Below are 12731 nucleotides of genomic sequence, written 5' to 3'. Positions count from 1 at the left end.
ATGATTAATAGAATATTTATTTATTTAAAGGGGAAAACTTACAGACCACCATCCCAGACAACAGCCCTCTGCGCAATCAGGAAAGGAGCCTAGTTGCTGGAAGGGGAGCCTGAAGCCAGAGAGAGAGTGGAGGGCAGTTGCTGCTTTTTTAAAGATGAGAGAGAGAGAGAGAGAGAGAGAGAGAGAGAGAGAGAGAGAGAGAGAGAGAGAGAGAGAGAGAGAGAGAAAGAGAGAGAGAGAGAGAGTCCACGCCCCAATGGGCTAGTATCTCAGTGGCTATTGGCTGAAGGAGTGGAAGGAGCTCCTGCAACACCTCCCCCTTTTGTTTTAGTAAGAAAGTTCTAAACCTACTACGAAATTATATACAATAAGTACAAATATCCTATTCTAACTAGCTTAAGTTAGTTAGAATAAATAACTTGGCCAAGTCATGAGAGGAAGGTAACTACTTTTATATAGTCTTTAACCCCATCGAAGATCTGAGAAGGAAAATAATGTTACCTGAGTAATTAGGAAGTGCAATCAAACAACTTCCAAAACATGCAACAAATCAGAGATAACTGGCTACCTGGGCAATCAACCAAAGTCACATTTGCAGTGTTGAAGCAACCAACTTTGGCTAAGGCCTAATATAACTGACATACCATTTTCAAAGGCAAGAAATTATTCAAAACTATCTTAACCTGTCTTGGCATTATATGACAGTCCTGTTTTAAGCATTTACGGATACTCTGTATCTCTGTCAGTGGTTGAGGTATGGGCATTTCTTTGCACAAAGGCCAGTTCTGCCAAAAAGAAAGGCTCCGGATGGAGTGCCTTTGGTGCTCAACATTCTCTTGGGAATAGATCTGATGACTTTTTTTATAATCCTAGTTTAACGCATCTCTCGATTACCATCTAAGAAGATTCTATTTGCAGTGGATGGTGATTAACACAGAAACTAACCTACAACTGTTAAAGGAGCAGAGAAAAAAGATAGAAGAAAATTATCAGTCAAAAAAGAATAGTAATCCTACCAGTTAAGAATATGCCAGAAGGAACACTTCATGGTAGAAATAGGTAACACCAAAGCCTATTAGGTTGTTGTAAAATCCAGAGACCAGATTGATTAACTTCCACTGAGTTATTGGCTCAGGTAGACTCTTCGGATTCCAACCCATAGAGGCATTGTCAATGATTTTGGTGCATGTCAGAACTAAATGGTTAAAACGTATTGTTGAATCTACATATTCATGCTGCATGTTATGAAGAAATTAGACTGAGAATGCATGGACATTTTCTTATTACTAAGGAAACTTTGTCATGCCACATGGTACCATATTAGTTACTGGAATAAAGTGTCATTATAAGACTGGTGCAAAAGATGATAATGGAACACCCAGACATGTAAGATATAACCCCTAGGCCAATTGAGATACAACTCTTATGAGGTCGGCAAACCACTTTCTCATTGAATTTAAGATCATCTTAGCCTCATAGAACCTGTAGTTGGTATTATTCAACTTAAAATTTTGTGTCTAAGGATGGAATAATCCCTAATAGGATGGCCTCTGCAGTTGTTTGTTTCAATAGATGTGATGTTTCTACCAGTTGCCTTCTAAACTGTGTGTTTACCTGTTACTTCTTTTATCTGTCTACTAAGTAAAACTCTGAACAGTATACCACAAATACTGACAAAGACTTTCGAAATATAAACTGTGGAGAATAAATTGATAGAATCTATTGATAGAACCTGGTAGCTCATGGAGCATTGCAGATGAGGTGACAGGAACATGCAAGAACCTTAAGAAAATTGTTAATGCCTGGTCCATAACTCTTTGCATTTGAGTATAAAAATACCATCAGTATTCATGAACCAGAGATGGCTAAGGCTATGTGCAAAAATATCTTGAAAATTAACCACAACCCGGAAATAAGATAAGCACAAAGATACACGTATGACCGTAGTCACACATATTTGGCTTCACTCCCTGACCCTAGAAGTCATAGAATCCTGATTTAGATTTTATCGGTTACTTCCTTCTGCCCTCTAGCAGGGTGCGCTCTGCTATATAGGAGATAGAAAGCTAGCAGAGTAAGAACCAAATTGATACAGAATTCCTCAGTCAGCAGAGAAGCTGGTGTGTAACTTCTCAGGAATGCCGCTGTCTTTGACTCAAGTATTTTCCTGTAAGTAACTCCTCATTTATGTTCCTCTATAGATGCTTTAGCATTATGTTATTGGGAAGTTTATTTATCGCTATAGTTGATGCCCTACCTGGAATAAATGGACATTTGTTCATACCTAACCAGGAGAAGCAAAGCCACATAGACTTTAGACATACTTTGTGGTCATTAATATAGAAAGAAAATATATTCTGGCTTAGTGGGTTTCAAAGGGGAGTCATTTTTCATAGAGAGGATTGGAGCTATGTCCAGAGACATTTTGTCTTGTATTAATTGATATAATGTAAAAAGTGGTTGTGGGACATTACACGTGTCTAAGTGTTAGAAACCAGGGTTTTTTCCAAATATTACATAAAAATGGTATCTTCAACTCAAAAATAAAAATTGTAAACCAGGAGACATTGAGATGAAATGATAGCAGTAGGTTCTATGGGTCAAATTAGTAATATATTAGGAAGGAAGGTACTAACATATTCTGGGCCTGGGGTCTTGACTGTGACTTCTTTGTCTTGAACGAGTGTAACCAAATTGCTGCTTCTCGAGAGAAATGTAGGCAAGCCTAGGAGATGTGGGTAGTACAGAACCTTGACAATTAGGTTGCCAAGGCAAAAAATAGCGAGGCAAAACCTCACATTAATGCTAACTTGTTTTTATTTTCTTAATAATATTTCAACAAAAATAAATTATTAACACATATGAACTTGATTTTATGATGTAGAAAAGAAATAATGAGTCTTTCTTCTTGGACTGTGAAAATTCTCCAATTGACACATATATATGTATATATACATATATATATATGGAGTGTAATATACATATTTTAATATATGCATATCAGTCTTAAAATAAATTTAGGAAAATATGTATATTTTTGAAAATGTGCCATGTATAAATTTTGATAATATTTTCATTTTGTATATAAAATTGATGGTTATCTGTGTTTGACACCACTTTTTGTTATATTTTGATATTTTAAGTATTTGGTTGTAGCTGTTTTCCTTACATTGCCCCTACCAATTTTCTAAGTTTCTGTTGGGCATTACCATTAGTATTAACAAAGTTTCTATTGAAATATAGTCATAAGAATCATATTTTATAACATAATTTGTTTCAGATTTGTGTCCATAAAAGTAAATAGACTTTTAATGATAAATGCATGGTGTTTCACCCTGCTGTAAACTATTGGTGCATTACAGTTCTGTGGTTCTTCAAGTAAAGGACACATTTAAAGGAAACTGATAAAATCAACACTGATCATTGCAAAAACATTTAAAGGTATCTATTATATAGAGAAGAGAAATCAGATAAACAAATTTTTGGAGCCAGTGACATGGCACCAAGGACAATGGGTTGTCCATTATAAGTAATAACCAAAACCCTTGGCAACACTGAGTGTCAAAGGAGGTACAAAGTCCTCATTGTGTTTTTGTGTTGCCTTTTAAAGTTGCTATTAATTGGATTATTACAAAATCACAAAGCTACAAATTCAGTTTATTTATTTCTGTGTCTTCATTGTAACTATGTTGCTAAGCCTATTCACAGACTTATTGTAAACATTAAATTGAGAGGAAAATGTCTAAGACATTTTGTAAAGAAATAAATACATGACATTTTGGAGCTGAGTTTGCAATTCCAGGCAGTGGCATCATGTTTATGAGAACATTCTCTTCATCCTCACTATCACTAGAAAGGCAAATAATGTGTTTTTCACAAATCATGAAGATAAAGCAAACATGTGCATGTTGCCTTTGTCAGATGAGGGTCAAATATTCTAATATTAGACACTAAACTACCGGTTACAAATTCTTGACTGTCCTATTCAAAACCAAGAGAAATCTGCAGGACACTAAACAACCATAAGAATAGGATTAGGCCATCCTAACTTGATTAATGTTCAGCTCCACATGTGAGGAAAAAACAGAAACATGTCTTGAAATTATGCTAAAAGTTCAGTATCTTTGACACATTTCAAAATATAAATCTTTGCAAATATATTTGTATAACGAAACTTGCACAGTGGAAGATGTTCCTTACCTGGCACATCTAAAACCACCTAGGGTGTAAAAACGTTATTCCAGTAAGACTACCATTGGCAGGGTGATTGCTGACAACCTAAGAGAAAGAGACCTCACAGTGCCTTCTCTTCTCCTTTAGCTAAGGCACTGCTCCTGCTCCTGGTGTCCTACCTGCTTTTGTGGGAGAATGTGACCTCTGCACCCACCTGTGTCAAGAGGGATGGGGATACCCAGAAGTCCTTAAGGAGACTGTTCACAATGGCAACCTTTATTTCTCAGATCACCAGTAGACAAGCTGCAAATTTGTTCACTGAATTTGTAAGTACCCCTGTAACTAATGACTTCCTTTTAAAATGGGCCTCCATGCTACTGGTTGGGATACAGTGTAGCCTAATGAAGGAAGATCATGACAGAAATTTCAAGTAATGAACCATCATCGGGAGAAGAAATTAGCATCTACTATACCCTTTAACAGGAGAAAAGGATATTCTCAAAAATGTCAGTTACATCCTCAAATTAAATAATTTTGATACTCTTCTCTATTTTTGAACTTTATTTTAATTTACTCTTGTAACATAGGGCCATAAAATGTATGTCTAAGAGAAAGGTGTGATTTTTATTCCTTCATTCTGTGCAGTACTTTTCAACCTTCCTAATGTTTCAACCCTTTATACAGTTCCTCGGGTGGTAGTGACCACAAACCATAAAATTAATTTGCTGCTGCTTCACAACTATAATTTTTCTACCATTATGAATTGTAATGTTAATATCTGGTATGTATAATATCTGACATGTGACCCCTGAAGGGGCCATGATTCACAGGTTAGAAACCACTGATTTACTGTTTTGGCCTCCACTGGTGTCTTTACTTTGGGTATTATAGATAACAAACAAATGAGGATTACTTTGCAGGGAAATACAAGCAGGAAAGATACAGACATAGGTTATCAGAAGTTTTCAATTTCTTTTCCTTTATAAATCTGCAAATGCAGTTAATCCATTTTAAATAATTCAAATTCATGGGCTTGCAACAAGGAGTTCTGGTATATAGATGAAAGTATAATATGCCTGCATGATTAAAATAAATTGAAAGTTACATATTATATTATGCTAACTGTTTTAAGAAATCAATAAGTACTTCCATACATACGTCAATGTATATGTGAAAATATGACTCAAGTTTGCATAACACACACACAGACACACCCCTCTAGCATTCATAATGTACACTATTGTTTCTGCCATTCTCATTTCTTGATGGGTTGCCTTGAATATTTTAAGTCATCTAAGTATCCCTTCAATCTATCAAAACAATAACAATAAGAGTTTTACAGAATGACTTTAAGAAATAAATCTATTGTAGCAAATTAATGAATAAATATTGATAATTGCAAATGGTATTTTTCTATCTTAATTAGCTCTTAACTTATTATTTCTTGTATTTTTCCAAGAGATTTTATGACTTGGTACCATCAGCAAAATAGTACTCTGAATTAACAATGACATTGGTAAATAAAATTGTATAGATGCAGAAGTAGTAACAAGAAGAGCTATAATATTAATATGTCTAACAAACTAAGTTAGAAACTAGAAACTCTATATGCCTAATCACTATGGCACCTGTCAAAAATGCCAGATAAAGTTGATACACAGTTAGCAGTTTGTAGTTTTGCTAATTTTGTTGTTGCAATGAACAACTTTTAAGAAGTCTGAGAATAACAAACAAGGGGGAAAGTTGGGATGTTTGAAGGTTATTTGGGTGGAAAAATGAGACTATTGATCAAGTTTTAAACTGTAGTCTTTCTCTAAATATATTAATTTCAACTTTCAGTAGCGGCTAGTTCTTATTTAGAATTTCATACATGAATGCTGCATTTGTGAGAGTCTTACCTTTCTCCTCAGCAAATCTTTCAGTATCCTCCTATAACAAATTCATGGTTTATTATTATTGCTGTCATATGTATATGTATATATAAATACATATACATCAAATATATATCTGTATCTGCATTATTTAAATATATATGTATGTTCACATTTTCCTTTGCTTATATGTGCATTTATCCATGGCTAACTATGTAGAATAGACAACCGATATGGGTATTCAGCACAGGAAGTACCTGATTTTCCCTCTCTCGGCAGCCATGGATTCCCTGTAGGTCTTCATCTAAGGGCTGAACTGGGTGGGATTTCTCCTGTACACATTAACAAGTCAGCCAGCATGATTATTTTGTTGATCTTGTTCAGTCACATTGTTGAGCATTCTGGGTTCACTTTACCTGTAATACCTAAAGGAAGCATGTTACCTAGGCAAGCTTTCTACCCCCACTGCCCTTTTGAGAGTTTCTCTGAGTCTAGGTTTACGGATGCATTACAGATATATCAGTTGGGATTGGGAACCTCAAAGTCACTCATTCTCTGCATTTTAATCAGGTATGTATCTCTATACTGGTCTCCATCCATTTCAAAAAGAACCTTCCTTGGTGAGCGATGAGATGAATCATATCTGTGAGTATAAAGATATTTATTTAGAATACAGTTACAGAATATGTTGGATTAAGAACAGACAGTAGTAGGATATAGGACAGCTCCATTTACAAATAGTTGGCTAGGCTTACATTACTAGGCATCAGTTTTCTTCTGTTAAATTAAATTAAATATCTATCAAATGCCTCAGAATTTGGGTCATTAGCTCCTTCATATAATTTCCAATCTCTAACTTATTTAATATTTCATCCTTTCCAGGACAAACAATATGCACAAGGCAAGAGGTACAATGACAGGATCCCTGACAGCTGCCCCACTGATTTTCTTGATACCCCAGAAAACAAGAACCAAGTTCTGAAAAGCAGTGTAAGTGTTTATTCTTTTGTATTTCTTTACCAGATAAACTGAAGAAACATAGCATTTCTACATATAGTGGATATGATCAAAGGCTCTCTATATTTGTTATCATAGAGAAATAATGAAGCCATACCCTATGGTTAATAAATTACATGTAAAATATGCCAAGCTGTATTTTAGAGTATCTGTAATTTTACATGGAGAAGATCCTTTACCACCTTAAACCCCTGGATTTGTAATCATTACATGCAGGAACATTTCGATTGACATTAACATTCTTGGTTGAATATTCATTAATGTAATTATATGCGATGCAAATGCAGTTTTATTTCTCATGGTCACTGGTGGAGCCAAATTTGACAGCACAGTACATACTGACATGTTTATTTCTAACTGTTAAGTTCTTTCACTAAGTGTTAATTCCTAACTGATTGTCCTACCTTTATTTTGTAACTGAAAACCAGCGGAAAATAAGAGTCTAATGAACACTGTACATTATTTCTAGGGATAAAATTATTCTTTAAGTATGATGGCAAGTCTACATATCATTATCAGCTCCAATTTATGATGGTTATCATCTCCCATATATGATTCTCGGCCATAACACATCTCGGGATTGAGCTGAACATTATCATATATCTCTACACATCTATATGATACAGTTCATCCTTCATGTTTTGCTTAATGGCAAATATAGGTCTACAGTTCTCATTTATATAATTATGCTATAAATAAAGAAGAATAAATAATTAATAGTAGAAGTTTGATCAAGAGAAATTATTTATTGAAAGTATTTTGCTAGAAACTTCATAGAACACTCTACTGCCAGTTTTGAGTTTAATGTTCAACAAAATTTCATAATAATGTTAATCAGTTTTTACATATACAAATTGTATCTTATATAAAATAATATGAATAGCTACACAAATGCTTTAGTTTTTTAGAGCAAAGCTGCCTTATCTAATCCTATTTTAGTTTACTTTGTTATAATATAATTGTTAAATTATGCCTACTTAGCCAGAAGATCTACTGAAATTGTTATGCAATCTACTGTATTCCTGGACCGTCCCTCTGAATCATCTTGTGAAAGAAATGTCTTCCATGCCAGGAGCCCCTAATGGTATCCTCTCCGAAGCCAGAGCAATTCAGGAAAGGGTTGGACAACTCATGGTGGGAGTTAAAACAATACTCAGTGAGGTGAGCAGCCTGCTGACTAGCTTTCTTCATGCCTGAATGAGGAGTTCTTTGTAATGACTAATGTATTTTTAGTTGTTTTACTTTGCACAAAAATTGAAAAGCAATGTAATTCATACAGACTATTACAGAAAATCGTAACGAGTCAAAATGAAGAATTGCAAAGTCCAGTTCCAATGGATACATCTACAAAATATTCCCACATGTAAGGTTCAGGGAACACTGAAGAAGATGAGGAGGAAAGATTTATGAACCATAGTCTTAGGGAGTTTGCATAAAAATGTATCTCCGAGAAATCTCATAAACGTCATCCATAGAGTCTCAGCAACATGTTTTCCTAAACCTCAGATGAACAAGGGCAATTCCAATCAATAAACATACAAATGTGGTCAGAGCTTCAGAGAAGGGTCAATGAGGCCTCAACCTTACACAAAGAAACCAAGCAACTACAAGCAACTAAGTGATGTTGAGAATAGGAGAAATAGGATTCTCCAAGTAAAAGTTTATCATTTGGTTTCCAATACCAAATGGTCATCACTTAAAATAATACATATGAGTAATATTGCACAGAATAATAAGGTGTTATATTTAGGAATACAAAGATAAATACAAATATGTACATATAAAAATCAATAAAAAGGCCATGAATTTAAAAAAATAGGAAAATATATAGGAGAGTTTTTAAGTAAGTAGGGGAAGGGAGAAATAATGTAATTATATTATCTCAAAAAATAAGAAAGTAAAATATTGAAAACAGAAAATGTAGGCATTCATATCTGTTATAGCCTTTTTATCAAAATGAATACTAGCAACACATACACACCTCTCAAAAATAATTCACTCACAGTCCTCATCCAGAGGTATTAGAAGAAGGCAGAATTTTCTCACTCTGTAGTATCTTTCCTGGGTATAAAGACAGATACATAACTACCTCAATAGGTATAATACAATAATCCTCTGAATATTTGCCTCTTGAACTATCCAAAGCAATCCTCATTTGTTCTAGGCTTTATTGTACACACAGTATTTGGACAACTAGTTTGGTTAAAAACAGAAGGGAAATTGGTTTAATGTCAAATTCCTTAAAGTAGAGAAAAAAAAAAGCAAGATTGAGTCTATGGTAAGGACACACAAAGTTTGTTCAATCATAAAAATGAAATCAGTTCCCCCATTGCCCCTATGTCATTCATGTAAAAAATTAAGTAACACCTTGCTGGTTGTCCATCTATATACTCCTGTAAGAAACATTTTACTAGCTTTTTGACATGTGCCAGAAAATTTATTCATTTGGGTTTGGTAAAGTATATCCATGGAGATCTATATTTATTTTATAATTTTAACTTTACAAGTACTTTTATAAATCTATATTTAGAAAGAATAAACATCTAAAATATAATTAATACTTGGCTGACTATATTTTTGGTGATCATGTTTAGATTGGAGAGAAAAATGATGAGATCTACCTTGTCTGGTCTGGGCTGGCATCCTTGAAGTCAAGCAATGAAGATGTTCGTTGTTTTGCCTTTTATAACCTGATCCGCTGCCTGCTCAGAGATTCCCACAGAGTAAACACTTTTCTCGAGGTCCTCAAGTACCGAATTATCCAAGACAAATGCTAACAGCAAATTTATACCATCTGTTTCTGAGATGCCCCTAGATAAGACAATACTACAAAGCTCCAGTTTTCCCCTCTCTTCTTTAAAAATAAAAACTGGTGGAATTTCAAAATTCTTAGTCAATTGGTCCAAAGTTCTTTTGTTGATTTCGTGCAAAAACAAAATATTTGACAAATAACAACTTTCTTCACGTTTCCAGAATATTAATACATGTAAAATTGTTAGAATCAGCAAAAAACAATGTTACTGTTTTACAGTATCAAAAATCCATCAAAATGCATTGAATCTGGCAGTTACATTTTAAATGCCAAGTAGTCCCTATTGGATTTGTTTTCAGAATACGGATTGACAGAATAGGCAGCATGCACTCGCATTATCTGTAAATACTGTGAAAATTTGCAGTAATTTGAAGTGTGTTAGACCACAGTATGAAATGACTCAATCTCTCTCCAACTCTCTTCAACCACGTTTCTCTGAATTCTTGTCTCTGGAGCATCATCTTAGACAAATTCCAGATGTTCAATTCATGCTGAGTAGAACAAGTTTTTCCAAGGCTTATGTCCATTTTTGTTCACATGAATGTTCTTTAGTACTTTGCTCTCATCCTCAAGTGGTTGAAGTAAGAAAGCAGGGAAGGCAGAGATGAAAAGGTCCTACAATGTCTCTTCCCCCTCCTTCTGGATTTGCATTCTTTTGTATTTTTTGAGATTTAGAGATTAGGAGACGGAAAAAAATGCCATTAGTGACTTATGATGCAACAGCCAAGATTTATTTCTGACTATGGCTTGAAATATATTTTTTGGAAGTAGTAAGAACCTCTCTTAGCTGTGCACTAGTAATTTCCAAAACACATAGCTGAACAACTCAGTAATCAGTGTTTCTTCTTCTTTTTTTTAATGGTCAAAACATTTTATTTTCTTTTTTAATAAAGTTAAACAATACAACAAAAATTCACAAGCTGCTTCCCTATCTACCCCTGGCTTCCCTCCTCTTCTCTCCCCAGTGCTCAGTGCTGGCTCCCTTTCCTTCACCCCACTCATACAGACACAGGGCACCCAACTGAGAAAACAAAACTGCTCTAAGTACATGGGGACATGATGGAGGAGGTGAACCATCCACATTCATGGTTAAACTGAGCGAGTCTGCATTTTCTGGGTTCTGAGTAGTTGCCCTTCATTAGCCAAACTGAAAGAAGAAATTCCCCGGGCCAGATGCTTCAAAGCTGAAGCCCCCAGGACCACCGAAGAATGCCTTGAAAATGTTTGTGTCAAAATCGCCCATATTCATGCCCTCCTCATCCAGGTCCTGTCCACTGTCATAACGAGTCTTTTTCTTGGGGTCAGAGAGGATGGTAAAGGCCTCTCCCACTTCCTTGAATTTCTTTTCCTCCTCCTTCTGAACCTCAGCACTGGCCCCACTGTGCCGATCTGGATCGTGCATCAAGGCCCGTTTCCGGTAAGCTTTCTTGATCTCGTCCTCAGAGGCATTCTTGTCGACCCCCAGGATCTTGTAGTTACCTTTCCTCTTGCTCTTCTTCAGCTCCAGCTGTGCATTCTTTAGGAGCTGTTTGTGTTCTTTTGTTTTCTCCGTCTGATACACTTTTTCATAGTCCCGCACAGCTTCTTCAAACTGCTCTGTGTCCATGTAACACTGAGCTCTTCTCAAGTAGGCCCTTATGTAGGTGTCGTCCAGCGTCACCGCATTTGTGCAGTCCTCTATGGCGTCATCTAGCTTCCTAAGCTTGGAATTAACCGTACCCCGATTACAGTAGAGTTTAGCACTTGTTTTTATGTTGTTGGGGTCTATCCCCAAGGCTTCTGTGTACAGTTCATATGCTAGCTTGTAATTTTCTTCCTTAAATTCCCATCTTCTTTTTTGGCTTTAAGGGCTTTGGCATTTCTACAAGCAATACAAGCCTTCTCGTGGTCAGGAGCCATCCTGAGAGCCTGCACAAAAAACTGAACTGCTTTCTCAATACAATCTTCATAATAAGGGCAAAGACCCCGGACATACAGAGCATCAGCATTGGTGGAATCCATTCGTAAAATGTCACTGGCCACAAACTGTGCTTCTGGGTATCGACCCAGCATTGCTAAACATTCTGCTTTGAGGATTTTGAAGCGATGGCAGGCAGGGGCAAATTCTAGGGCACGGTCCATGCAGAAAACCACCTTCCGGAAATCTCGTTTTTCAAAATCCATTTCCGCTATTTTCTCGTACTCCATGACTGCATTGGTGTTCTTGAACTCCTGTTGTGCCTGGGCATTTTTTATGATCCAGTTCTAGGGCTCTTTGGAAACTGCGACGTGCTGCCATTGCATTCCCCAGTGAGAGGTGGCATTTGCCTTCTCAGAGGTGTCCCCGGACAAAACTGTCATCCAATCTCACTGACTGCTGCGCATCTCCAAGAGCTTCCCGGAACCGTCCAAGCATCGTCAATGTAGCTGCTTGATTACCGTAATAGCTAGCATTTTTAGGGCACATATCTATGGCTTTTGTGTAATAGTTATAAGCCTTGTTGTAGTCCTTCTTAGCATAGTATGCGTTCCCTTGTTCCTTGAAGGATTCCGCTTCCCTCTTGGATTCTTCGTCCTCTAGCAGTTCAGGCTAGGTCCCCGCCATTACCACATCGCACTCCGCGGTAGCTGCCATCTTACCGCCGGGACCAGAGAAGTAATCAGTGTTTCTATGTATAAAACAGCCGAGCCAGATGTGGTGGTCCCTCTAATCTCTGCCCTTTCTCCCTTCATTATGTGAGAAAACCGCCTCCATTTGTTCTTCATGGTTTGATATATTTTCATTCATTTTTTAGCCAGTTTAGATTGAGTTGATATGAGAGATGATTTTGATAGTTAGATATATGAGAAACATTAAATATGTAACAATGTGCAGTCTA

General features: G+C 36.2%; 1 protein-coding gene and 1 pseudogene across 1 annotated transcript; one reads left to right on the top strand and one right to left on the bottom strand.

Annotated features, from left to right (window-relative positions):
* The first annotated feature begins 2138 nt into the window (after positions 1-2138).
* Positions 2139-9838, top strand: LOC119816049 (prolactin-2B1-like). Its single transcript, XM_038332308.1, has 5 exons — positions 2139-2169; positions 4321-4499; positions 6927-7034; positions 8043-8222; positions 9656-9838. Exons 1-5 carry the CDS (start codon positions 2139-2141, stop codon positions 9836-9838), a joined length of 681 nt encoding a protein of 226 aa, XP_038188236.1.
* Positions 9839-10912: 1074 nt separating this feature from the next.
* On the bottom strand, positions 10913-12487 carry LOC119817639 (annotated as a pseudogene).
* Positions 12488-12731: the final 244 nt, after the last annotated feature.

Source organism: Arvicola amphibius, chromosome 6 (assembly GCF_903992535.2).
Source record: "Arvicola amphibius chromosome 6, mArvAmp1.2, whole genome shotgun sequence".
Classification (NCBI taxonomy): Eukaryota; Metazoa; Chordata; class Mammalia; order Rodentia; family Cricetidae; genus Arvicola; species Arvicola amphibius.
Note: the sequence above shows the minus strand (reverse complement) of the source record. Positions and strands in the feature narration are given on the sequence as shown.